General features: G+C 55.9%; 1 protein-coding gene and 1 long non-coding RNA gene across 10 annotated transcripts in view; one reads left to right on the top strand and one right to left on the bottom strand.

The window, feature by feature from the left end:
- FHAD1 (forkhead associated phosphopeptide binding domain 1) overlaps nt 1-16,919 on the top strand; it is a 121,651-nt gene extending 104,732 nt beyond the window's left edge. For 3 of the 7 annotated variants that reach the window (XM_070079259.1, XM_051836584.2, XM_051836582.2), the window contains 4 exons: nt 2,755-2,850; nt 3,274-3,494; nt 4,140-4,305; nt 15,146-16,168. In XM_070079259.1, the coding sequence (XP_069935360.1) occupies nt 2,755-2,850; nt 3,274-3,494; nt 4,140-4,305; nt 15,146-15,253 (591 nt within the window). In that variant the 3' untranslated portion in view covers nt 15,254-16,168. The other 4 variants (XM_051836581.2, XM_051836580.2, XM_051836579.2 and 1 more) reach the window with 4 other exon arrangements.
- Nucleotides 16,920-24,506: 7,587 nt separating this feature from the next.
- On the bottom strand, nt 24,507-26,482 carry LOC103345458 (uncharacterized). 3 transcript variants are annotated; one of them, XR_011390882.1, is made up of 3 exons: nt 26,352-26,482; nt 25,907-26,079; nt 24,507-25,241 (listed from the first exon to the last, which is right to left on the bottom strand). It is a non-coding gene; the product is annotated as an uncharacterized lncRNA (long non-coding RNA). The 3 variants fall into 3 exon arrangements; XR_007915799.2 differs by having other exon boundaries at nt 26,311-26,428; XR_515347.4 differs by lacking the exon at nt 26,352-26,482 and having other exon boundaries at nt 25,907-26,302.
- Between the last annotated feature and the right edge of the window lie 124 nt (nt 26,483-26,606).

The following is a 26,606-nucleotide window of genomic DNA, read 5'->3' as shown; positions in this document are numbered from 1 at the left end:
CAGGAATACCAGAAGTGACTTGTGTGTGAGGTGGAAGGTGCCTTTGTGTCCCCTAAAGGCTTGCTTGGGTGTCTGCTGGACACTTGGCGATGGACAGCTCAGGTTAGCGTCAGTCACAGTGCATGCAGCTGAACCTAAACCGCACACCGGCTTCTGGAAGAATCAGCGAGGCCAACAATTCTCTCTCCGGCAGTTTCTCTGGGCACTTGCTGGAGTCCAGGACAGGGCTCTTTGGAAAGAAGCCGGGCTTTCCTAACAAAAGCAAGCCTCACTTCCCAGGGGCTGATTGACAGTGAATGCAGTCTCCAGGGGGGAGGGGGGAGGGGTCCGCTCCCGCTCTTAGCCTGACCTTGCTTCCAAGACCTTTCCCTTGGCAATGACCCTGACCCCATCACTGAGCCCACACAGCAGAGAAACCCCTGCTCCTAAGACCCCCGTCCTCCACCAGGGGCAGGAAGAGGAGCAGCTGGCATTTATTGAGCGCTTGCTGTGTACCAGGCTCCGAGCTCAGCCCATCACCTTCACATTGTCACTTCATCCCCACAGCAGCCCGTGTCATCATTGTCACCCCCATCTTACAGATACGAGCGCAGTCAAGTGCCTCCCCAAGCTTGCAGGGTCAGGACTGTGTCCTGGTGCCTGCACTTCTACCCTGCTGGTCTGCAGAGGAGGTGGGGACAGCGAGACTGAGTCCTGAACCCCAGCTCAGCCTTAGGTGACCCTCCCAGACTTCCACCACCCTTAGTAAGAGAAGGGACCTGGGAGAGGGGCACACGGGGTGCAGCTGAGGGGCCAGAAACACCACGCTGTGGTTTTTAAGTCTTCTTGTAGCAAATCTGCTTGGTTTGTTTTCCTCTTCCAACACCCTCTTTTAGTCTCATCTCTAGGATGGTTATATGTGCCCGCTCTTGACATTTAAGCCTCTATACTCTTTTTAAAAGTATTTATTTGAAAGCTGACTTATAGAGAGGGAGAAAGACAGAGACAGAAAGCAAGAGGAAGAGAGAGAGAGAGAGAGAGAGAACCTTCCATCCAGTGGTTCACTCCCCAAATGGCCACAAAAGCCGAAGACGGAGCCAGGAACTTCCAGGTCTCCCACGTGGGTGCAGGGGCCCAAGCATTTGGGCCATCTTCTACTGCTTTCCCAGGCACGTTAACAGGGAGCTGGATTGGAAGTGGAGCAACAGGGACTGGAACCTTCCCCAGTGTGGGATGCCAGTGTCACAGGGAGCGGTTTATCTCACTGCGCCACAAGACTAGCCGCCTCTAGACTCTTGTAATTGGATTTTTAAATTTTATTTGTTTATTTAAGAGGAAGAGAAACAGATAAAGCTTCCATCTGCTGGTTCACTTCCCAGAAGCCCACAATGGCTGGGGCTGAGTCAGGGTCAAAGCCAGGAGCTCAGAGCTCAGTCCAGGTCTCCAACATGAGTGGCAGGAACTTAGTCACTTGAGCCATTACCACTGCCCCCCAGGGTCTGCGTTAGCGGGAAACTGGAGTTAGGAGACAGAGCCAGGGGCCAGCAGTGTCGTGCAGTGGGTTTTTCCAGGGCTTGTGCCGCCAGCATCCCCTCTCAGAGCACCCATTCGAGTCCTGGCTGCTCCCCTTCCAATCCAGCTCCCTGCTAGTGCTCCTGGGAGCATTATAAGAAGATGGTCCAACTACCTGGGCCCCTACTACCCATGTGGGAGATCTGGACGGAGCTCCAGGCTCCTGGTTTCAGCCTGGTGCAGCCCTGCCTATTGTGGCCATTTGAGAAGCTATCCAGCAGATGGAAGACTCTCTCTCTCTCTCTCTCTCTCTCTCTCTCTCTCTCTCTCTTCCTCCTTTCAAAAAGCAGATAAATCTTAAAAAATACAAGCCACAGCAGAGCTGGGTATCACCCCTGGGCACTCCAGTGTGGCACAAAGGCATCTTAACCACCAGGCTGACCGCCGGCCCCGGGATCCATTTCTCGAATCCCAGGTGCTGTGTCGGCAAGGTCAGGTGTTCATCCAGCATCTAAACCTAATTTGGTTTAGAGAGATTTGGCGTGGGGTTCCTGGTGCTCCAGGCCCCCGACTTGGCACAGTGATTTTCCCATGCACCCGACGGGCACTGCCAATGGCCAGCGGCTGGCAAGGGCTCAGGGAGCACACACTAGACAGCCAGAAGCGACGCCCACCCCCAGCTTCCAGCGTGGGGGAGTTTGGCCACACTTTCAGAGCGCCTGGGTTCTGCTGCATGGCAATGAGATTGCTTTAACAAAAGGAGGGGAATTTTTTTTTGCAACCTTCAGTCATTCATTCATTCAACAAACACTCATTCGGAGCCGTTCTGCCAGATATCACACCGGGTGTAAGGGGCAGTGAGTGACCAGCATGGTCCTGTTTCCATGGTGCTGGGCACCTAGACCAGGGCTTCTCCACTTCCTCCTGGCGCAGGTGGGGAGGGGCATGGTCTTAGGTCATGGGGCATCCTTGCCCACCTCCCACTGGAAGCCACCAGCTAGCACTCGCCATCCTCAGCTGTCACCACCAGAAACATGTCCAGACACTGCCTCGTGTCCTGGGGGCAGCGACTGCAGAATGAGACGAGCAAGGGGCCATTAGGGAGGAAGACCGTTACAGGCAAGCAGACAGGATGTCCAACAACCGAGAGGGCAGTTGGCTCCCCCCGAGTCACTCCTGCGTGGTCACACGCTGCTGTAGCCACGGGGACAGGAGTTCATAATGGCACGCCAAGAGAGCCTGTTTGTTTCTGTTTGATTTCAGTCTCACAATGACCTTTCCAACTCAGGGTCCAGCTTAGCCATGGAGAAGTCGGGGAAAGCGGATGTGGCCGAGGCACTGGATCTCAGCGAGAAGCTGGTGCGTCCTGACGGCCTCCTCTCCGGCGCGCGCAGGCCTGGTGCCCCGGGGCTGGCGTGAACCCCAGGGTGGCGTCACCAACAACCACAAACTCCTATTTAGTTCCAGTCGCTCCTGCAGACCCGTCTAGTATCCCAGCATGGGTCAGAGCCTGCACGGTGGTGTTCCTTGAGAAAGTAGGCAATTAGAATGAGTGTTTATATCTGTTGTCACTTCTCCCATGGTTCCCAAAAAAAGGCCTTGCATAAAAGGATGTGGGAGAAAGGAGACCTGTATTTAAAGCCCCGCTTGCTCTCCTCGCCAGCTTTTGTTTGCTCTCCGCGATCCCAGACAATGAATGAAAACAGAAGAGACGTTCGCTTCCCTAGAGCAGCCGCCAGCGTGCTGGGGCAATGCCTCTTACCTGCAACGCTTCCCTTGTAGTACCTGGATATGAGCAAGACGCTGGGGAGCCTGATGAACATTAAGGACATGTCAGGTCACGTGTCCATGAAGCACCTGTCCGCCGCCGAGAGGGATAAAGTCCACCAGCTCCGACAGAGGGACCTCGATCTGGTGTTTGATAAAATCGCCCAGCTCAAGAGCCGGCTGGAGAGAAAAGAGGAGCTTCTAAGAGGATATGAAAAAGACATCGATCAGCTCAGGTACCGCCCACGTCCCCGGCGAAGGGCCCTGGCCTCCCTTCTCCGGGCTGAACCCAGACAGCAGCAGGCAGGTCCGTGGGGCAGGAGGACAGAGGTCTGGGTGTGAAATTAGTAAAATACCGGGGTGGGCGCTGGGGACAACACGTGGGCCTGATAGAGCAAATCCACCCTCGAGAAGGCAGTGGTCAGAGTGTGCGCTCCTAAGGGGCGCGATGCACCTGTTACGGCCTTGACGTGTGGTTTGCCGTTGTGTGTATCTTGATAATGGCACCGTATTCTCAGTCGTCACGATTCCCCTCCTTGGGATCGTGGGGTTGGAAGCCTGCTAGTACTTTCTTGACCGCCCCCACCTCAGGCTACACACACGATAGGGTCTTCAAAAAGTTCATGGAAAAGTCGTATTATGGAAAAACTGTACGTGGGCTTCACAGTTGTCCTGCACCAAAACAAACTCATCTTTCAGTCCCCTTTCCCTGTGAACTCTTGGAAGTCCCCCAGCATTCAGCTGGCGGGCTGTTTGTTCAACACTCGCCTCCCCAGATGTCTGTCATTCTGTCCTGCTGTCCCGGGACTCCCGGGTCAGCCCTGTAGCTGTGGGACGTTGGTGAGGAGTGGGAGAAGGACTTGTGTCCCCTCTGCACCCAGGCAGAGCAAAGTGTCCGTCCAGATGTACCAGTCGCATGTGGCGAAGCTGGAGGACGACGTCTACAGAGAGGCGGAGGAAAAGGCGCTGCTGAAGGAGGCGCTGGAGCGCACGGAGCAGCAGCTGCACCAGGAGAAGAGGATCAACAGGGCCATGAGGCGGCAGGAGGTGAGGCGGCAGGAGGTGAGGCGGCTCTGCCTGGGGCAGCAGGAGGTGAGGCGGCAGGAGGTGAGGCGGCAGGAGGTGAGGCGGCAGGAGGTGAGGTGGCAGGAGGTGAGGCAGCAGGAGGTGAGGCGGCAGGAGGTTAGGCGGCAGGAGGTGAGGCGGCTCTGCCTGGGGCAGCAGGAGGTGAGGCGGCAGGAGGTGAGGTGGCAGGAGGTTAGGCGGCAGGAGGTGAGGCGGCTCCGTCTGGGGCAGCAGGAGGTGAGGCAGCAGGAGGTGAGGTGGCTCCGCCTGGGGCAGCGGCTCCCACGCTGCCCTGCAGCTCCCTTGGGCAACGGCAAAGGGGCGTCCCAGGAGGGTCGGGCAGCGCACAGTGCACTCATTGGTGCAGAGGTAGGGAGCACAGTGGGCCTAGTGACAGACAGACAGACCCGATGTGGAGCCGAGCACTCCCGCTTCCTGTGTGACCTTACACAGAGTTCTTAACTCCTTTGAGACTTGCGACTCACATCTGTATTCCCAAGGGGTGACTGTCCATGCTTCCACCGTTCTGCCAGGTGCTGGGGACATGTAGAGGAATATGCTCTCTGGGAGTCAGAACATAGCAGACACTCAATAAATATTCGGTGACTGGACAGGTGGATGGGCGAGGTATGGATGGATATGCAAAGAGGTTAATGGATGGATGGATGGATGGGTGGACAGACACAATGATGGATGGATACACACATGCATAGACAGAAGGACAGATGGACAAATGGATGAGAGAATAAACATGAAGATGGATCGATGGATGCATGGATGGATGGACAGGGTGAGGCTGGACAGATGGGTGGGTGGATGCATGGATGGGTGGGTGGACAGACAGATATATGGACAAACAAATGGATGGATGGACAGATAAGCAGATGTATCGCCTCACAACATCACAGCCATCACAGCCTCTGGAGTCCACTCTTGGATGTTTGCACGATGGACTCCCCTAAGAACGCGTGTCTCAGGACGTGTCCCTGGGGTGAAGCAACCCATACCTGCACAGTGCAGGGGCCCTGGCTCCGTGTGAGGTCTCTCTGAGTTCGGGAGCCCAGTGGTTTCAGAGACTGAGGGGCACCTGCCCCGTCTCAAAAGCCCCCAGCCCGGTACCTGGAGCTCGGCAGGTGGGGGCTGCCCTTCGTGCCGCCAGCTGCCTGTGCGTGGGGGCAGTGGGGTGAGTCCTGCCCTGCACCCAGCGGGGCCTGCTGTTCCCACCACGGTGAGACAGGGCCTCACTCAGAAGCTCCCTGGTAAGCCTGTGCCTGCGGCGTGGCCGGCAGAGGCGCCTGCTCATCTTCTTGGCATCTGCACCTCTCCGCGCCCATTCCCGCAGGCCTCGTGCACTGAGAATGGCCTTCTCGGTAGAATCAGCCTCTTGTTTTCCTTGTCTCTTGCATAAGGCAGAGCAGATCTGAAGTCTGGGGTCAGGCAATCGAGGGTGACACCCCGGCCACCCTTCCGCCATGACCATCTACCGGCCCAGCGCTGGGCCCCCGTTCTGCTCTGCAGCTGGGGTCAAGTGTGCCGGTGCCTCTAATTGCCCTGCCTGCTACAATGACCCCATCTTACAGATGAGAAGACTGAGCCTCAGAGGGTCAAGAGACTTGCCCGAGTTCGCAGAGTAGCTGGGGAGTAGGGGAAGGACTTGACCCCAGATCTCACTGATGCCAGTTCCCGTGCTGGATGCTGGGCTGGCCCCTAGTGTCCTCCTGGCAATTGGTAGCTTCTCCGATTGTGGAGCTGTGTGTATGCACATGTATGCTTGCATGTGTGTGCATGTATGCGAGCGTACACGTGTGCACTGTGGGGGGGGGACTTTGCACGTGTGGGGGCAGGGCCTGCCTGAGCTTTGCAGAGGCTGGGCCCCCACAGAAGGGTGCCCCCTCCATTCCCCTGGAGGTACCAGTCAGGTGTGCTCCCCGCAGAAGCCTGTCCCCTGCCGGCCTGCCCCAGGCAGGCTCCCTGGCTCATAGCCCCGGCAGTGAAAGCGGCCGTCCGGCTCCATGGGAGCGCAGCTGTGCCGTTCTGAGCAGCCGTCGCCCTGAATTAAACATCACAGGCCCCAGTCAGTGTGTGTCGTGGGCCTGCCTCGGGCAGAGAGAGGCCAGGTTCCTTTCACTCAGTGCCATACCACGGAGAGCGGGGGCAGCGACAGGGCTCTGGCGTGCCCTTTGATGTGGCCCTCTGAGGAGCCCAGTGCTTCCCGGGGTGGCCCCCGGGGACCCCCCCAGGCAGGGACACCAAGCCACAGAGCCCCTAAAAGCCCATTGTGGTGCGGGCTGCAAACGCAGAGAACCTGAGGATTTACATAATCAGCGCCGCATGCATTATGCATGGGCTGCCTCCTGCACACACACAGCACAGAGGCCGTGGCACAGCCTCTGGTGGGGGAGGATCTGAAATGGCCAAGTTCAGCCTGCATCAGGGCTCCCCCGAAGAGCCAGCGCTGGGAAGGCTCAAAGTCGCAGAGTTCACAATGGAGGGAAAGAACTGACAGGAGGGACAGCACAGGGCGACGCTGACGGCATTGTGAACCAGCCCGCACCTGCTCCAGCTGCACCCGCTGCGTCACGGGTGCTGGCCAGGATCAGCCCACCAGAGAGATGGGAAAGGGAGGCTGGCAGAGGGGAGCGTTACCTGGCGGCTGGGGGGGAGAACAGCGTCCCCACACTAACGCCCTGCGCCCTTCTCTCCCTCATCCGCCACCTCCATCTGTTCACCACTGCCCCAGGCAGGGGGAAGGGGAGAAGCCAGGGGCACTGCAGGGCTCAAAATTCCTGTTTGTCAGGAGAAAAAAAATTACTTTTATTTAAAAGATTTATTTTATTTGAAAAACAGAGAGAGAGGGAGAGAGAGAGAGAGGTCTTCCATCCGTTGGTTCACTCTCAAAATGGCTGCAGTGCCAGGGCTGGGCCAGGCCAATGCCACAAGCCTGGAACTCCATCCAGGTCTCCCACGTGGGTGGCAGGGGCCCAAGTACTCGGGCCATCTCCTGCTACTTTCCCAGGCGCATTAACAGGGAATTGGAAATACTTTTTTCTGAATGTTACAGGAAACCTGTATACAACCATCTCGGTACCAGCGCCCTTCTAGGAGTGAAAGTTGAAAGAAATCCAGACTCCTTCTTTATTTTTAAGTTTTACACCTGCTGCTTTCTCAAGGAGCCCTGATTTTTTGCAGTCTCCTATACAAAATCTCAGTGCCGGTTCACGAAGACGGACTGGTTGCAGCCCTGGGGAATGAAACTGCTGGCCTTGAACTTCAGACCTGCCCTCCCCCAAGACACACACAATCCTAATATCTGTGCAAATGAGACTTGACAGAAATGCTGGGGAAGCTTGATGCAGGACATTCACAGAGGCCCTCGTGGTTGTGGCCCCCTGACCCTGGGTCCATGGCTCGCTGCATGGGACAGTGTGGCAATGACCATGGCCTGGGCTGCCCTCAGTGCAATCCACTTCTTCAATGGCCAGAGACGGCGGCCGTGTCTCAGAGCTGAAAGGCTGTCCGCGTGAGCAGTCCAAGCAACCGACTGTCCCTCGGGCAGTGGAAGGCTTCAGTGCAGAGCACGCGGGTGCCTGGAACACAGCGAGCCCAGTTCCTGGGGACCGCAGGGGGTGGGGGCCGTGGGAGGATGGGTGGGGGCAGTTCCTGGGTTTCTTTATGAGAACTTCCTGCCAGCTGAGGAGCCCAGCACCCCAGGGACCTTTCCCCCAATCTCCTGCAGCCAGCAGCTCCTTGCAAAGCGCCTTTCTGTTTTGCTGAATGCAACCAGGGCTGCGGCGGCCGGCGGCAGCCAAGTGCGAGCCGACAGTTTTTGTGAATGGGTGAAGAGTGGGATTTTCAATGGGAAAGTTTTACATGCGCACAAGTTGCCCTTTGAGAACCGCGCCAGCCCTTTCTTCGCCTTTTCTCCAGCTCCGAGTGTGAGAATGGCTGAAAGGCATTGACTGCTTCAGTTCAGCCAACCGCATCCTGCCCAAGGGGCTTGGCCACAGATTTGCCGGGTGGTCCCAGCTGGGCTGGAGCCCCCAACCTTCCCCTTCTTAATCAGTTCAGCTCTAGATGAGAGATGGTGCCTTGTCATAAGGCTCGATTTGACGAGAACGCGAGTGTGCCTACCAAACCCTGAGCAACCAGAGCTCTCGCTGCAGCTTCTTCTAACGCCTTCCCCACCAGCATCACTACTGTTCTCTCCAACTCTCTGTTTCCCAAGACTTTTTCAGGCCCAGGAAATCTGCTCTCAGGACCTCGGTTTCCTCGGTGCCACGCTGTGTTTTTGGCTGAGGAACAGAAAAGGGTAGACGTTCTGTGCAATGAGAATGGGACAGGGGGCTTGGGAGTGAAATCCCTGGGCCCACACAGGATGAAAAGGCAGAATGTGGTGAGGGGAGTGCAAGATGGCTGAAGAAAAAGGCCCTGGCATACCGGGTAAAGCCACCACCTGCCTTGTCGGCATCCTATATGGGCGCTGAATCGAGTCCCAGCTGTTCCACTTCAAATGCAGCTCCCTGCCAATGCACCTGGGAAAGCAGTGGAAGATGGTCCAAGTGCTTGGGCCCCTGCACCCATATGGGAGGCCCAGAAGAAGGTCTTGGTTCCTGGCTTTGGCTTCAAATTGGCCCGGCCCTGGTTGTTATAGATATTTTGGGGAGTGAATCAGTAGAGGGATGATTCTCTCTCTCCCTCTCTCTCTCTCTCTCCCTCTCTCCCTCTCCCTCTCTCCCTCTCCCTCTCTCCCTCCCTCTCTCTCTCTTGCTCTCTGTTCCTCTCTCTCACTCTCTCTCTCCCCCTCTCCCTCTCTCTTCCTCTCTTCCTCACTCTCTCTCCCTCTCTCTCTCTCTTCCTCTCTGTTCCCCTCTCCCTCTCTCTCTCTCTCCCCCCTCTCCCTCTCTCTCCCTCTCTCTCCCTCTCTCTCCCTCTCTCCCTCTCTCTCCCTTTCTCTCCCTTTCTCTCCCTCTTTCTACCTCTTTCTACCTCTCTCCCCTCCCTCTCCCCCCCAATTCTGCCTTTCAAATAAATAAATTAAATCTTTTTAAAAAGGAGAAAAAAGACCCTCACCCACCCACCCCCATCTCTTGCCCACCAATCCTGGTGAATCCCAGCATCCCCCAGAAGCCTCCGTGGGCCAGGCCAGGCCAGGTGGGAGCAGGCGAGGACATTCCACACACCCTCACCCACCAGAAGTTTCCACTCGGGGGCAGAGGAACATTGAAGGAGTCAGGCAAAAGAGTCAACAGTTTGCATCTGTTCAAAGAGAACGCCAGGCAGGTGTGGAGCGGTGCTCTGGTCTGGCAGCCACACGCAAAGCAGAGCCGTTCTTTCAGAAGGGCCCGAGTGGAATCGCCACCGTGCACTCCCCAAGGACAGCCCCACGCCCCATGCTCCCCCCTGTGCCCAGCTGCCTGCAGTTTGAACAAAGGACCCCAGAGCGAGCGAGAGAATTGCAGACACTAGTGTAGCTGGAGGAGGAGCGAGGAGCAGCCCCCAGACACTAAATGTTTGCACCAGGAGAAAGGTCAGAGCAAAGAAGAGAGGCGTGGGGAGCCCCAGAGTCCCTGCCCTAAGAAGGAAGCAAAGCTGGGGGAAGGGAGTGAGGATGGAAGTGCCCTTTCTAGTGCACCTGCACCTGCCAAACAGGGGCCCACCTGTGGCTCTGGGCTTCCAGATAGCCAACGGGAAATGGGAAACCAGCTTGGTCCACAGTCCCAGGACCGTGAGACACAGTGGAAGCAGGGCTGGCGAGGTCCCTGGAACAAACGCCTTCCCGGGTGTGATACAGTGCACTACATCCCTAAGCGCAGTGCCTTCAGGTAACAACAAATGGGAACGTGGTATAAGTATGTCCCAAATACCACTTGGGACACACTCAGACTGAAAACCAAGAAACATGCTGAGCTTGTCAGAGCAGACAGCTGTGAGCACACCCCAGTGAGGCTGGGGAGGCTCCCTAGAAGCAGGTCTGGGGGTGCCAGGCTCGATGTCCACTGGTGGCACTTAATCCAGGGAAGGGTTTTGGAGCCATATTCCAGCTGGGGTTCCCTGGAGCCCTGGGGACCCGTGGAAGGGTGGGATGCTCACCCCCCACACACACCTACACCTTGTTGGCTCCAGAGCAGGTCTCATCTATTTTATACGCCAAGTTCCTCTGGGTAGAGGGGAAGGGGAGGAAGGGTTAGAAAGGCGTAAAACCCTTGTTTTCCTGTGTCTGGGCACATGGATGGTGACCGTCTGAACTCGCACCTAATAGATACGGCTGCAGGCTCCACGCCTTCCAGAGAGAAGGCACCAAGCAGGCCCCGGCCTCAGACGGCGCCTTTGGGAGGGTGGACGCGACCCTGAAAGCACTCTTGTCCCTATCCCCAGAGACAGCCTTGCTCACTTCCTCTCCCCCACCCCCAAACTGTGGGTGTTGGGACTGCCCAATAGGATTGCTAGATTTGATTGATGGGGGGAGGGTGCGGAAGTAAACATATTTGGTGTCACAAATGGCCGTTCGCAGATGCGCTTCCCTCGCATGGGATGGTTCTTGTTCAGGTTTTCCTGGGTGACACCTTCACACAGAGAGCGCGACCAGGCTTCCCTGAAACGGGAGAGCCAGCAACACCAGGCCCGCGGTCCCACACAAGCCACCACGTCCAGGCCCCTTGGAAAGGACCTGGGCTCCTGGTCCTGCCGCCATCCCCATTCCTGGACCTTTTTTTGCCTCCCTGGCCCCTGGGGGCAGCTGGGCCATGATCTTGGCTGAAGCTGCAGGCTCTGTGAGAACCCCACATGCTCACCCGCCACCCTCTGAGAGACACCAGCTCTACCCTCAGGGAACTGTCCCTAAGGGGCGGAGACGTAAGGCGGTCAGAGTCAGGGCTGTGCACTGAACCCCGGGAAAATGGCCAGCTCCAGATTTGGGGTGATGGCAGCTTCCAAGCAGGCCCCCTGCATCCCGGCGAGGGAGTTAGACGTGGGATCTCCCGGTGCCTGGGCAGCCAGGATGCTCAGGCGGGAGCCGCAGGACGCTGGCTGCCTCTCATTCCTGCTCTGGGCTCCCAGCTGCAGCAGATGTGTCCTTCAGGAGGCCTTGTTCCCACCCACGAGGGCCGTCAGGGGACCAGTCCCCTGTTCTGCCAGATCTGGGACAGAGACCCCCAAGGCGCTCAGCGTGCCATTGTCCCCAGAAGCTCCACTGTCACTCCCTGTCTCCGGGAAGGCCCAGCCTTCCCAGTGGGTGGCAGCTGGACTCTGAGCTCCATTTTTCTTGGATGCAGAAGGCAAAGGTCAGCTGAAGTGTGTACTACAGAGACAGGTGTTTGTACAGGAAGAAAGGGACGCAGAACTCCCAGTTCCCAGTGAGCCAGAGAGGGAAGAGAGCAGGGCACCAACAGCAGGCTCAGGAGTCAGCAACACTGCATGGGTTGGGTGTCGAGCACTTAGCGTGTGCCAGGCACAGAGCTGCGTCGTCTGGGTGATTCCCCAGGATGCCCTGCGGGGCGGGGTTGTCATTCTCTCCAGCGCTTAGCTGAGGTGTCTGGGGCTCAAAGACCTATTTGTCCAGAGCCCACAGCTAAGCGGGAGAATTGGGAGGAACTCAGTGCAGCTCTGACAGCAGGTGAGTGCCCCTCCCTCCTGCAGGTGCTAAACAGGGAATTATCCTGGCACAGTTGGGCGTGGCCTCTCCTGGAAGTCTTCTTTTAAGACTTAGGAATCCACGCTATGCCATTCACAGTTCTGCCTCGGGACTGGAACCGACCCAGTTCCCATTCGCACTCTGCGGGAGGTAAAGGCGAGCTTTCTCAGCAAGTCCGAAAGTGAAACACGTTTCGGCTGAACGCGAGAGAGGAGATGTATTCGGGTTTCGTAAAAGGCCACCCTTATTCCAGGATAACAAAATCATCATTGGAAAAGCCCGGATGGGGCCAGGCTGTTGTAGGAATATCACACTGGGCCCTGGACTTAGGCCTCCTGGGTTCCAGGATGGGACCCGTGGTGCTTCAGCCAAAGCAGGGCTTTTCCCATTTCTCCAGTCCTCCAGCCAGAAGTTAGAGATGCGGTGTGTGGGGTCTGCTCAGCTCAGGAGGGTTTCCTCCGGGCTGCTTGTGCTGTGTGGCGTGGGTTCTCCTCCGTCTACAGTGAGCCACGAGGCCTGACAGTAACGACGCTGCTTGGGGCGCCCACATCCCGTATCTGAGTCCTGGATCCACTGTGGACTCCAGCACGCGGGAGGCAGCAGTGATGGCTCAAGTGGGTGGGTCCCTTCCACCCATCGAAACATGGAGCGAGTTTCCAGTGACCAGCAGATAGGAATCCTCTCTCTCTCCATCTCTCTCTGAGGCCATGTAAAATCTCTTTCAGTCTTGCCCACTCCTAGAATCTCCATCCCTGGCAAGTTTTGGAACTGGAAGCTTCTTCCTTTCCCGGGCCTTCTAAAACACCATTCTTTGATGATTTTTTTTTCCCACGCAGCTAATAGTCTCTTACAACTCTTTATGGGCTATATGCTAAGGAGGAAAATTAATTAACAGATATTTATGGAGTTACCTAGCCTAAGTCACCTGCTATGCTGGGCACAGAAAACAGTGAACAAATAATTCATTCGCCCAACAAACACAGAGAGCTTGCATGTGGCAGGTGCCATCTAATCCCAGTGGGGCAGTGTCACCTCCAAAAGGGGCAAAAGTTTACTCTTTTTTCAGATTTTTAAAATTTGTTTCACCAGTTTGAAAGGCAGGGTGACAGAGAAAAATGAAGAGAAAGAGAGAGAGAGAGAGAACCAGAGAGAGAGATTGTCCACCCACTGGTTCGTTCCCCAAGTGTTCACAGCAGCCAGGGCTTGGCCACCCAAGCCAGGAGCCTGGAACTCCAGGCAGGTCTCCCATGTGGGTGGCAAAGGACCAGGTACTCGGGCCATCATCCACTGCTTCCCCAGGAGGCATTAGCAGGGAGCTGGATCAGAAGCAGAAAATCCGGCACTCTAAGCAGCACTGTGCTGGGGGTGCAGTTTAATGAAACACTTACTCTTTGTATATATAAGGACAAACATACATGAAGGTGCTTCCAAAAATGAGTGGAGAATCAATTAAAAGATGCATTTACTTCGATGCAAAAGATTTTTGAAATCCACGCATAGTTTTTTCATAATGCAGGCTTTCCATGAACTTTCTGAAGATCATGCGTGTACATGCATGTGTGCGTGTGTGTGCGTGCATCTGCAGACACACCGTGCATACGTGCAGGGCTATGTGTAATATTCCACTTCTTAGGAGTGGGAGGGATTGAGAAAGAACATCTAAGAAGTCTCCTTACGGGGAAGGGGCGGGATGAACCTCAGCTCAGGTCAGTGGAACACAAAATCCCCTGCCCTGCTGGCTCATAGTCTTGGGCCAATAAAAAATTAAAAAAAGCAAAAAGTCAATGCAATTAATGATTAAATAACTGCTCTGTGCAAAGCATTTTGAGGGCAAAAGTCAGGGAAGGAGTCCCAGGAGGGAGGGCGCGTCCCAGGGACCCACCCCGCCCAAACACCTCAGGAGAGAGCGCGTCCTGCCACTGCTGGGAATGGGCTTGGAGTTTCTAGGGCAGGGCCGGCAGTGGCCTGGAACAGCCACCCCACTGTGTCCTGCGTAACTTCCACCTGGGTGTCCCTGCGCCCATGACCAGCTTGTGTTCCCCCCTGCCCCACCCCTGCTCCTTCTAAGGCCCAGGCCTGGCCCACACCAGGGTCCTCCTCTCAGGATGGGCTCTTTGAGGTTCTGTAGCCCTTCCTGCCATATTTGCATTTTTTAAAGATTCATTTATTTCTTTGAAAAGCAAAGTGACAGAGAAAGGGAGAGACAGAGATCTTCCACCCGCTGGCTGGTTCATTATCCATCTGGGGCTGAGGCCAGGAGCCAGGTGCTTCTTCTGGGTCTCTCACATGGGCGACAGGGACCCAAGCACTTGGGCCATCACCCGCTGCCTTCCCAAGTGCACTAGGAGGGAGCTGGCTCTGCGGCTGTTTGCTGCTTGGTCCCTGGGCATGGCGAGCAAGGTGTGCATGGTGGGCTGGTGAAGGGTTAGCCTTCCTGACTCCTGACTGCCTGTCTCACAAGAGCCAAGAGAGAACAGTGGTGAGCAGGAGGGCTGGGCCCCGTCTCACTCAAGAGCACATACACGCATGGGCACACATGCACATACGTGCACACATGTATCTGCACACACTACACATGCACACAAGCACACACACATGTGTGCACACTGGCACATGCTACACATGCACACACATGTACTCATATGCACGTGCACATGTGTGCATCCTCCATCCTTACCGCCTCTGATTACCTCTCTCTCCAGTCACGGCAGGGAGTGGGCAGCATCTCCAAGCTCAGAGTGGTCATCTGAAAATCCCAGTCACCCATGGCCTGGGAGAGGGAGGTCAGCCCTACAGCTGCTGGGGTGCCCTCATGGGGGTGGGGCAGGAAGCGCTCAGAAAAGGCTTAGACAGACCCTCCCACTATATGACAGTATGCTCCTTCCAGACCCCCAGAGACCCAAGCCTCACTCAGGCACAGCTGTTCCCCGGTGAGCGTGTCAGACTGGGGAGCTCCCAGATTCAAACCCAGGAATCAGGAAGTAGAACAAGGGCGCACCCCAAATGCTGAGGAGGTTTCCTTTGGATAGCTTCGTTTCCTTTTTGCTCATCTCTGTGTGTGTGTGTATGTGTGTGTATGTGTATGTCGGTGGGGGGGGGGGAACATAGCTTTTTCCAAAACCACCCGGTAGAGCCTTTTGGGACCTCAGGACGCTTACAGAGTCTGTGTGTTTGTCCTTTTGCTCACTGAAGGTCGGAGCCAGAAAAGCCACCCTGAAGATAGAGCAAGAAAGAGAGATGAAGAAAGAACCTTCTAGCAAAAGCAGCCTATTGTTTTCTAAGCCTGATGGAAGGAACTAGAGCAAGGTCACCCCGGCGGGCCACAGGTCTCTGTGAGTGGGTGTGACTCTCCCATGTCCTCCTCCGTGTCCCAGTGCTAAGCCGCCTTAGCAGGACGTTAAAGATTGTTACCCTAGTGTTGTGCTTTCTAGATCGCTCTGTACAGTGTCATATGTGGGGGTCTGTTGGGGGAGGGCTTCCTGGGAAATGTAGCTATGAATGTACGCACACTCAGGTGTAGGAAGAACAGACATGTGTAACTCAGGCCCGGTGGACGCGCTGTCGCGGTCCCATGCTGGGGTCACAGCCTACTCCAGCCTCCCACTCCAGGGTCCCCGAGACACCCGCCGTGCAGAAAATCCAAGACTTGTGCTGGAGCCACAGGGTAGGTTAGGAGCCTCAGGGCTGCCCGGGCGATGACACAGCACGTCCGCATCTGGGTTTATTATAATAAATTTAGATACCAATACGTTCATCACTTCTGTCATCATGACGGACATGTATGTGTCACTGTGAAGTTTTCTTATTAAATTTTATCCAAACCGTAGGAAGTAAATGGTAAAATGGTTCCCATTTTACAGATGGGGACACTGAGGCCCGCAGGGTAAATCTGCTGAAGATAACACAGAGGTTTGGGTCTTGAATCTGAGTTTCTCATTCCATCTCATCCTGTCCAGTAGCTCCACCCCAGGCCACAAAGATCAAGTTCACGAGCTGCCCAGATGGCCACGCTCCCTTCTTGTGGTGTTTGGAGAGACTTTCCGTGTCTCCCATCCTGCCTCCTCGCCCTCTGTCCACGCATCTGCTCACTGCTTTCTTGGCCGCCCGGGCAGCTAAGCAAAACAGGAGGATAAGCCAGAAGCCATCACCATGATTTGTTTTTTATTTCTGAAAAGCCACAATAATTTTTTATATTTTAAAACAAAACATAATTTTTTTTAGAAATGGCTGATTCTTTTTAAATTTATTTATTTCAAAGGCAGAGTTTCAGAGGCAGAGGCAGAGAGAGGTCTTCCATCCGCTGGTTCACTCCCCAAATGACTGCAATGGCCAGAGCTACGCCGATCCAAAGCCAGGAGCCAGGAGCTTCTTCCGGGTCTCCCATGTGGGTGCAGGGGCCCAAGGACCTGGGCCATCCTCCACTGCTTTCCCAGGCCACAGCAGAGAGCTGGATCGGAAGTAGAGCAGCGAGGATTAGAACTGACGGCCATATGGGATGCCGGCACTGCAGGCAGCCACTTTATCCACTACGCCATAGCGCTGGCCTGTAAAACATATTCGTTACACAGATGAGAACTAGAGCAAGACAGGAGAGACTGTGTGGTAGCCCCCGGGAGGCACACCTTACCCAAGGTCAGGATCTGATGTCGGTGAGAAAGGTGAGTTTCACTGGGCCCTGAGAGTGCTCTGGAAAACCCTAGAAACGTTCCACGAAGACCCTGAGGGGTCTTAGACTGGGCCACACCCCCAAAGTCCAAAACAACCAGTTTCTTTCTGCAGCACCGGGACAGATCCCTCGGATAAACAGCAGTTCAAGCAGCTGACTTGCATTTGGAAGCCACATTGTGTGTGCAATATGGTGCTTGCTTGTTGAACGTGCATGTTTGGAAATGCGGAAGTTAAATAAAATGCCTGTGTGTCTCCAGCATATTTCAAGTCTTTCACAGGCCGCAATTTGTTCTGAACAAGGTAATCTTCTGGGTGTCTCCTCAGCCACACCCTCCCTTTCCCCGAAAATGCACCCCCCACCCCCATCAGCCTTGCCCTACATAACACTGCTGCCTTGGCTGCCGCTGATTGGCTGGATGGAGAGACCCAACCCAAGCCAGACCAATCAAATTTCCCTCTGAATTCAAGCCAGGCCAACTGGCATCTCTGTCTTTGGTATTTCAAAGTGGGACACTGACCGCCATTCAGGTTATTATTAGTGATGCTGGAGTTGAGAGTCCCAGAGCCGTTCCGGGTTCCGGAGCCGGAGCTGCCACGTTCCTCTCGTGTCCCGAGAAACCACGCCATCCGCGGAGAAGACGTGAGGCCAGCATGGTGGCGCCGCAGGTTAAGCCACTGCCATTTCCAGCCCCTGCTGCTCCACTTCACGTGCAACTTCCTGCCAATGCGCAGGATGGAGCTCCTGGCTCCTGGCTCCTGGCTCCTGGCTTCAGCCTGGCACAGCCCTGGCTGTTGCAGCCATCTGGGGCATGAATGAGCCGACGGAAGATCTCTCTGTCTCTCACTCTGCCCTTAGAACAAATACATAAATAAGTGTTTTTTTAAAGGGGGGAAATGGAGAAGACTGGAGTAGATGCGCAGCAAGTAGAGACGAGGAACCATGGAGCCCAGGGCGACAGTGCGGCCGATCCTGCAGCTCCTACGGAGCCGAGACCACGAAGCTCATCACTGCTGACTCATCACGTTCCTCTGCTATATGGGCTGAGGGCTAAACACCTTGATTTTCCTGTCTCCCTTGCAGCCAGGGAGGCCATATTATACAGAGCTGGCCAGTGACGTACAGGGCACTTCATAGAGTTTGTGGATAAGAGGAATTAAAAGAGAACTTTATTTTGGCACAAGAAAAAATGTGAAGTCCATGCATAGTTTTTGCATAATGTGCATTTTCCATAAATTGTTTGTAAGTCCTTCATATAAGCGAAAGCCCCTGGGGAGGACCCTCCTTCTGAGATTCAAGGCTTTGTCAGGAGGAGGCTCTTGCCCGCTGTTCCTTTGCTGTGTCTCCTTTTTCATCCCTGGGACTTGGAGTTGGAGCTGAAGCAGCCATCTTGGGAGTCCCATGCAACAAGCAAGACACAAGGGCCACCTGCCGATGACAAGGGAGTAGGAGGACAAGAAGGCCCGGGTGGGTGCCTGGTGCCCCAGTGAGATCTGAACCCTGGCTAACCTGCTACCTCTGCACATTCTGTAAGGTGAGTAAGTGTCTACCTGTCCAAGTCACTGCTGTCAGGAGTCTACGTTTGTATGGAGTAAATCACTCAAAACTTAGCGACTTCAAACGACTGCTATTATTTCTCATGACCCCAGGGGTCAAGCTCAGCACCTTTTGTCATTGTTGTTGAGACACTGAAAGAGAGACAGAGATAGCCCCCAGATACTGGTTCATTCTGCAGATGCCTGCCCACAATGGCTGAGACTGGGCCAAGGCCAGAGCCAGGACCCAGGAATGCAATCCAGGTCTCCCGTGAAAGAGGCAGGAATCCAACCATTTGGGCCATCCGTGCTGCCTCTCTCGGTCTGCATTATCAGGAGTAGAGCTGGGGCTGGAACCCAGGCACTGAAATGGGATGCAGGTGTTCCAACCTGTGGCATAACCACCAGGCCAAACCAGGCTTGGCACATTCACTGGTCTGTGACAGCTTTGACTGTGGCGGGATGGGTTAGGATGGCCTCATCCACATGCCAGATCTGGGTTAGAATAGGTTGGGTTGGACCGGCACCATGGATCACTAGGCTAATCCTCCGCCTGCGGCACCAGCACCCCAGGTTCTAGTCCCAGTCGGGGCACCGGATTCTGTCCCGGTTGCTCCTCTTCCTGTCCAGCTCTCTGCTGTGGCCCAGGAAGGCAGTGGAGGATGGCCCAAGTGCTTGGGCCCTGAACCCCATGGGAGACCAGGAGAAGCACCTGGCTCCTGGCTTCTGAGCAGCACGGTGCGCCAGCCACAGCGCGCTGCTGGAGCAGCCATTGGGGGGTGAACCAACATAAAAAGGAAGACCTTTCTCTCTCTCTCTCTCTCTCTCTCTCTGTCCATTCTGCCTGTCAAAAATAAAAAATAGGTTGGGTTAAGGCACGGTTCTCAACCTGGGGGTGATTTGGCACCCCAGAAGACACTTGGCAGTCAGTATCTGGGAATAGCTTTGGGTGCTGCTGTCTGTAGTGGGTAGAGGCCAAGGACACTGCCAACCATCCTACAATGAATGCACAGAGCAACTCCCACAACAAGGAACTCTCTGGTCTGACGTCAGCAGCAGCAAGGTTGCAAAACCTGGACGAGAAAGGTCTTCAGCTGCGTGGTTTGCTCTTTCTCAATTCGCTCATCACCTGCCGAGCCAGACCAGGCTTGTCCACGTGGGGGAGGTCACAGGCTCCCAAGGGCACAAGTACTTTTCACTTCCCTGTTTGCCTTGTGTTTATTAAAATCCCATCAGGCAAAGCCAGAATCAGTGTGGGCGGAGCCCCGGATTTTTGGGCTCTACCCTTGCTGGGTTTCCTGATGCGAAGGTGAGTGTACTCCCAGCTGACATAGACGGAGATACCTTGATTCCTGGTGATTCCTGGTCCCAGTTCCTTTCCTTGGGAAGCCAGCTCTTGGGTTCCACTAGAACCCTTTGTATCACTCCAGATTCCTTGGTTGCAAACAACAGAAGCCTCCTGTAGCTAACACAGGCAGAAAGGGGATTCTGTGGAAGGTTAGGGAACCACAGGCCACGCAAACTTGAGTCTGGCTCGGACAGACAGAGCCAGTTTTTTATTCCCTTAGACACCCCCTTTTTGCTTCAGCTGCCTTGAGTATCTGTCATTTGCAAGCAAACCGGCCTTTGCTAACGCCCTGTGCTGTATCACGCGGCAGGGCGGGCGGGTGCGGGGGAAGGGGAGTAGTGGTCTGGGACTGTACCCAGGTACAGCAAGATCTCCCAATCTGCTGATCCTCCATGAAGCTGAGACAAACCACTCCCTCCCACCCTTGCCCACGGGAGCCTGCCTGGATTCTCCGATTCGTGACTTTACAGAGAAGGTGCCCTTCTCTGGCAAGTTGGCAGCTTCGGCAGCCGCCTGCTGTTACAGAAACCAGCGTCAGAAACGCCTTTGGGGGGCAGGGGGAGGTATCGCTTCCGGATCCGCGTTCCGCGAGGCGCTCCTGGGGAGCGCAGTGTCTTCGAGTGCTTTAGGGGCAGGAAAGCAACGCACTCAGCACGAGAGGAAAACCCACCACCCACTCGTGCTGCCATGTCCCTCTTTTCTGGGCCGAGGGCTTCTGCCCCAGTGAGAGCAGGCGGCTTCGGCAGATCAGCTTGGCCTCGCTTCCATCAAGATGTGCCGCTTGCATCCGTCTGCTCGGTGTCCCGAGTTATTTCGGGCCAATGCATGACCTTATGTGCCTGCTTTTGTTTTTAAACATTTTTCGTTGCCCATCTGTTCCTCCGGGAGCCCACTGCAATGCCTGTGTCCCATGGTGGGAAGCACGAGCCGGTTCCTGGTTTCGGGCTTTCTCTCCTCTTCAGCGAGCTGCGTTCTTTCCTGGAGACCCTAAAATACTGGGGGCAGAAATGTTATCCTCTTGCTAACTGAGCTTTCCAGAGTAACCGGAGGTGCCCTTTGGAGAACTATGTATGATTTCCAATCAGTCTGCATTCATTCAGGCAAAAAAAAAAAAAAAATACCAGGGGTGCCTACTACATGCAGGGTACTGACACTGCTGTGCTAGGCCTCGTGGCTTTGGCCTCTGCGCCCCTGCGCATGCTCTGATCTACTGCTTTAACTGGAAAGGAGTTGGAATCATTAATATCCTGGTACGTCGCCCAGGAGCACTGCCTTTGACATTCGCGTCGCTTTTTAGCTTTCTGTGGCATCACTGCTGGGCGTGCTTGGAAGACAGCTGCCTACAATCATGACCCCCTTCTGGGCGTTGCTTTGTGCCTTTCAATAGCTGGCATTTAATGACCAATAATAGCAACTACTTTTTATAGTGCCCTTCCCGCCGCCAGGCGCTGCGAGCCGTGGCCCAGACTTGATCCTGCTCAGTCACCACCACGTGCACCCCTCCTGTTCCTCCTGCAAGGCGACGAGTCGAGGTGTCGAGGTGGGTAGCTTGCCCAGGGTCACAGAGCAGATATGGAACCCGGGCTCCAGAGCCTTAGCCGCTCTGGGATACAACTTTCCTCGGGGAAGCCGACAGCCAACTTGGTTTCTCCAAGTCCACGCGGAGCGGGTTGGCGACCTTTTCTGTATAGGACCATTGAGCTCCAATGACCAAAGGCTCCCTGTTGCTGCTACCCAGCTCTGACATTGCAGTGTGATGGGTACCTGAATGAGCATGGCTGTGTTCCAATAAAGCTTTATTTATAAAACAGGCAGTGGGCCAGATTCACCAACTCCCATGTTAAACTGTCGTCCAGACCTGAAGATTAGTATCCGCATGGCCACTGCCTGCCTCGGGAACCAGATGCTGCTCTGTATCATTCACGGCATCTGAGATTTGACCATGTGCCTCTCGCCGCACTGAACACGTCAGTTTCTCAGTCCCCTCCAGTACTCCCAAGGTAGGTAGCCCGGGGCCGGGCTGTGGCACAGTGGATAAAAGCTGCCGCCTGCAGTGCTGGCATCCCATATGGTCACTGGTTAGAGCCCCGGCTGCTCCACTTCCGATCCAGCTCTCTGCTATGGCCTGGGAAAGCAGTGGAAGATGGCCCAAGTGCTTGGGCCCCTGCACCCACATGGGAGACCTGGAAGAAGCTCCTGGCTCCTGGTTTCGGATCGGTGCAGTTCTGGCTGTTGCGGCCAATTGGGGAGCGAACCATCAGATGGAAGACCCTTCTCTCTCCTTCTCTCTCTCTCTCTCTCTCTCTCTCCTCTCTCTGTGTAACTCTTTCAAGTAAATAAATCTTTTTTAAAAAAATGCCGCCTTCATGACACAGCCCTTTCTCTAAGCCTCCCCTCTCTGACTTACCTGCCCCCTGCTGGGGGTCACCTGCTTGCTTTAATTATACCCGAGGTCAGGGGCTGGCCCGGGCATCACACTGCTTTTCAATGGACTACACCTGTCTCTGCATCAGTGCCTTAGGTGTTAGTTTCGCAAGGTCCCCTTCAGCGTCCCCCTGTGTCCTATGCCGCGTTTACCTGCACCTCCCATCTACCCCTTCCGCCGTATCTGCTGAGCAGAGAGCTGCTCCAGGGACCCGATGTCCAAGGTCCAGCGGTCACCCGGCCCCAGTCCTTATCTGATGCCGCTGTCCTCAGAGAAGACAGGGGACAGACACTTGAGAAGACTGTTTTTAAGAGCTGCTGACTTGTGTGGAGTCACGCGGGTGCACAGAGGTGTCCCCAGAGCGGCTCCTCTTTCTTAGCAGTGACCTTGGGGACCCAGAAAGGGGCCACCTGATGCGCTGGAGGACACTCTGCTCCCAGCCCTCAGGCAGAGCAAGCCATCAGTCAGTGCAGTCAGTCAGCAAACATTTCTCCAGCACTCACCTCGGGCCAGGAGCCCCAGTGCTGGCCACTAAGGATCCGAAGTTGAGCCAAAGAGGTGCCTGCCCCCCCCCAGCCGGGGGAGCCATGCTTTTGTTGGGGGCGGGGAAGGTTACCTTGTTAACACTTCATTATGCAGAGGAAGCGCTGGGTCCCAACTGGGAGGGGGAGTTAGCCTCTCTGTCACCCAGTGTGGGGTCCAACAAAGCTCACGGGAGGACCAGTACCCCAGCACCCCAGGGCCAGCACTCTGCATGCTCGCGTCTGATTGGCAGCACTCCATTCTCACGGAGTCGTTATTATAAGTATGAAAGTCACAGTCGGCTGCCCGGAGCAGCTGGGACGGGGCCCTGGGCAGGGGAGGGGGGCACTGCAGAGCAACCTGGCTGGGTTGTAAGGTGCCCCTACACACGCTCACTCTTGGGGAGCTTAAAACAGGGCTGAGACAGGCCTGACGGGTGCCCCGGCTGGAAATCACTGCTCTGTTTGTGACTTCAGAAGCAGAAAACACAGCCAGCCAGGCATGTGCACCCAGCCTGCAAGACCATCTTGGTCGTCAAGTGGATTCACAGCATCCGAGGTAACCACAGGCAGAGAGCCCTGCACTAAATTGGTTTCTAATGACCTGCAGATGGGCCCACCTGCAGCTGTGTCCCCATCAACCTCCCCCTCTTCCTCCTGCCCGACTCAGGGTGCACTAGGCACGTGCCCGTCTGACACCAGCTCCTGCCCCCATGGTGCCCCTGGAATGACCTCCAGATTTGGCGAAAGATGAGAAAGGCCTGACACTATGCAGGCGCTGACCAGTCCCCTGCTCGCTTGCTCTCTCTCTCTCTCCCCGCCCTCCTATTGCGCCAAGTGAATATTTGTGCTGGCCTGAACTTCGACCTTTGTGCGTCTTCCTCCATCCATCAGGATTTCCTGATGGCTGTGGAGTGTTTGTAATGATCCATTAGGAAGCTGGGATTTGTAAAGTGCCAAGCGAGCCCTGCATTTTATGGGCCAACTTCTTCTCTGACAGCAACCCTAATCCCTTGTTGTTTGCCCAGCATCCGGGGCTGGAGGGACCACCCGGTTCTGCCAGACTCCGGGATGACCCCAGGGTCCACGCTGTCTCCCCATCACCCAAGAGCCCCTTCCAACCCCTCCCCTGCCCTGCTTCTACACCCCCACTCCACCCCCTTTTGGAAGTGCTGTTTTCCTCACTGTGACTTCTCCCCCCTCCCCCCCGAGACCAGAGTTATCCAAGGAGATGTGGGAGGAAGAGAAGAAACACCAGTCAGGGATGACTTCAGCCCGCCGAGCTCCCTCGCGCCGGAGCGCCGTCAGGCTTGGCTCTCCACGCCCTTGCCTCTGCAGAGCTCCTGTGCCAAGAGTGCGGTTTTTCCTGGAGATCATTCTTTCCACATGACCAGATGCCGAGATGTGTCACCAGCCTAGGCTGTTTCTTTCTGCCAGAATCCAGGCTTTAGGCGCAGAAGCCAGAGCCATTCAAACATGACTTCCCGGGCAGGTGTTTGGTGCGGCTAAGACACCACTTGGGACGCCCGCATCTTTCACACTGGAGTCCTTGCTTGAGCCCCCAACAACTCTGCTTCCCATCCAGCGGCCTAACCCTGTGCACCCTGGGAGGCAGCTGGCGGTGGCCTACGAAACCCAGAAGGAGTTTCTGATGCTGGCCTGGCCCAGCCCTGGCCATTGCAGGCATTTGGGGAGTGACCCAGCAAAGACTCCTCCTCTCCTCTCTCCTCTCTCCTCTCTCCTCTCTCCTCTCTCCTCTCTCCTCTCTCCTCTCTCCTCTCTCCTCTCTCCTCTCTCCTCTCTCCTCTCTCCTCTCTCCTCTCTCCTCTCTCCTCTCTCCTCTCTCCTCTCTCCTCTCTCCTCTCTCTCCTCTCTCCTCTCTCCTCTCTCCTCTCTCCTCTCTCCTCTCTCCTCTCCTTCTCCTCTCCCCCCTCCTCTCTCCCCTCTCTCCCTCCCCTCTCCCCTCTCCCCTCTCTCCCCTTTTCTGATAAAATAAAACTAAAAAAAAAATAAAGCATGGAAGTGTTTTTTAAAGACTTTCCCAAAGAAAGAGGCAACTACTATTTCCGGTACATTTCACCTCCATAAAGGGCTCCCCACGCCTTCCTTGATTCCCTGAAAAGTGCTTTTCCTGAAGCCCAGTGACCTCGGAAGGGGAAATGTTCAAACAAAAGGCAGTCCCCAGCACCCCAGCACCCCAGCACGCAGCCCTGGCTTCGGGGCAGATCCACAGTTCTCCAAAGGCAGGGCCCTGGCCCAAGGCCTCTGAAACCGGCAGAGCAGCGGGCAGCTTGAGCACTTGCCTTGCGGTCAGAGAGCTTCAGCGCTCTGAAGATGCTGAAACCCTGCAGGAAAATCAACCCAAGAGATGCAAAAGGCCACACCCCCGCCTGCCGGGCAGCATTTTCAGAAGAACCCCCAGGCTCCTGCATTCAACGCCCCGTTTGCTTGCGAACTGCAGATTCCTCCACGAGTGAGTGGAATGTCGGTGGCGGTGGCGGCACTTGCCCTTCCTGGCAGGGTCATGTCCACACAAACCACTTGGATGATTGACACACAGCTGGTCCACAGAACCCAAGCCAAAGCCCCAGGTTTAGCCCATACGTGCATGTGGTCTTTCAGACAGTAAAACTCTCACATTCTCTCCTCACCATTAAGTTTGCTCCCACATCAAGCAGGTGCAAAGCCATGAGACACACATACGGGGGTGAGCGGAGTGTTGAAGGCAAATAGCGGCATTGTGAGGAAGGCTCTTGCAGGACCAAGCTGCCCCAAATTCTCCAAAACTTCACCCTGGGCGTTAGAAAAGCAAGATCATTGAGTCTGGGCATCTTTATGGGACGCAGAAACCATCTCGCAAACAAATGAACAAAGGCTTCCCATTTTCTGACGGGCTTTCTTCCTCAATCTCAATCTTTTTAAAATGCCTTTTAAATGGATTCGGCAATGCTCCTGCACGCAGAGGACTGGTCAGCAGCAGTGGGGCGTCTGTCCTGTGCGAATCCCTCTCTCAGCCCACCAAAGGCTCCTGACCCCGCGTCCCCCGTCCCCCGTTTCTCTGCACCTTGGCTGGAGGCGGCTGTTGCCCAGGGGGTCCTGCAGCATCGCCCTCACATTTTAGAGATCACGCGCACAGTGTGGCCACTCCTCCTAGACCAGTGATGCTCTACCCTCAGTGGCCAGGTTCCTGGGTCTCTCCCCAGAGACCCCTGTGTCTGCCTGGGCTGGCACCCGGAGCCTGTTATGGTTCTGACCTGGAGCTGCACAGCTGGACAACTTGGAGGTGACAGATGAGACCACAGACACAAGTCCCCTGAGAACTCCCCAGCCCCAGCCCAGGGGCCTTTGGGGGAGGGTGCCTCTCCCGGGGGGCACCAACATGGCAACATCCGGGGTGGGCAGGGCAGTTAGCCTGGCAATCAGTACGTGCGCATCCCACATCAGATTGGCCTCAGTACCTGCCTCCGGTTCCAACTCCAGCTTCTGGCTCACGCAGACCCTGGGAGGCAGCGATGGCGCTAGTGGTGGGCGATTGGATTGCTGCCATACACCTGGCTTGAGTCCCCTGGACCAGGCTTCAGCAAGGGATCTCTCTCTCTCTCTCTCTCTCTCTCTCCCTCTCTCTCTCTCTCTGATGAATAAAGAAAAATTTAATTAAAGAAAAAATGTAACGCCAAGAGCGGTCTGGCAGCTTGTCACAGGCGACAGCTATTCTGCCAAGTCATTCCTGGGGTGCGGCCTGGGGGCAGAGGATCAGCCCGTCCGGCTTCCCGCCACAGCTGTCTCTTCCGACCCGTCAGCCCCAGCCCCAGCCCCAGCCCCAGGCCCGGGGCAGCTGTCGGTCCCTTCCCCGTCCCCCTACCCGGGGATCCCGCGGGCTCCTCGGGCCCGCCTTCTTCATACCCTGCCACCTCTCGAACAACCAGGGTTTGTAACGTGGCGCCGTCTCCACGGCAACCGACAGGATGTCACAGCCGGGATTATGACTTCAGGCGCGGGGATTCCGAGAAGGGGCTGGGGGCGGCGCCCCCACCCCCACCTCGTCTCGGGAGCCCGCGACCCACGCCCCCACTGCGGGGAGCGCCCGCCACGGCCGCGCTGAGCCCCAGGCTGGGCATGGCGCTGCCGCGCGCGGCCCCCAGCCCTACGGGGACCGGC

The sequence above is a fragment of the Oryctolagus cuniculus genome, chromosome 7 (assembly GCF_964237555.1).
Source record: "Oryctolagus cuniculus chromosome 7, mOryCun1.1, whole genome shotgun sequence".
Lineage (NCBI taxonomy): Eukaryota > Metazoa > Chordata > Mammalia > Lagomorpha > Leporidae > Oryctolagus > Oryctolagus cuniculus.
This window is presented reverse-complemented; position numbering and strand designations above follow the sequence as displayed.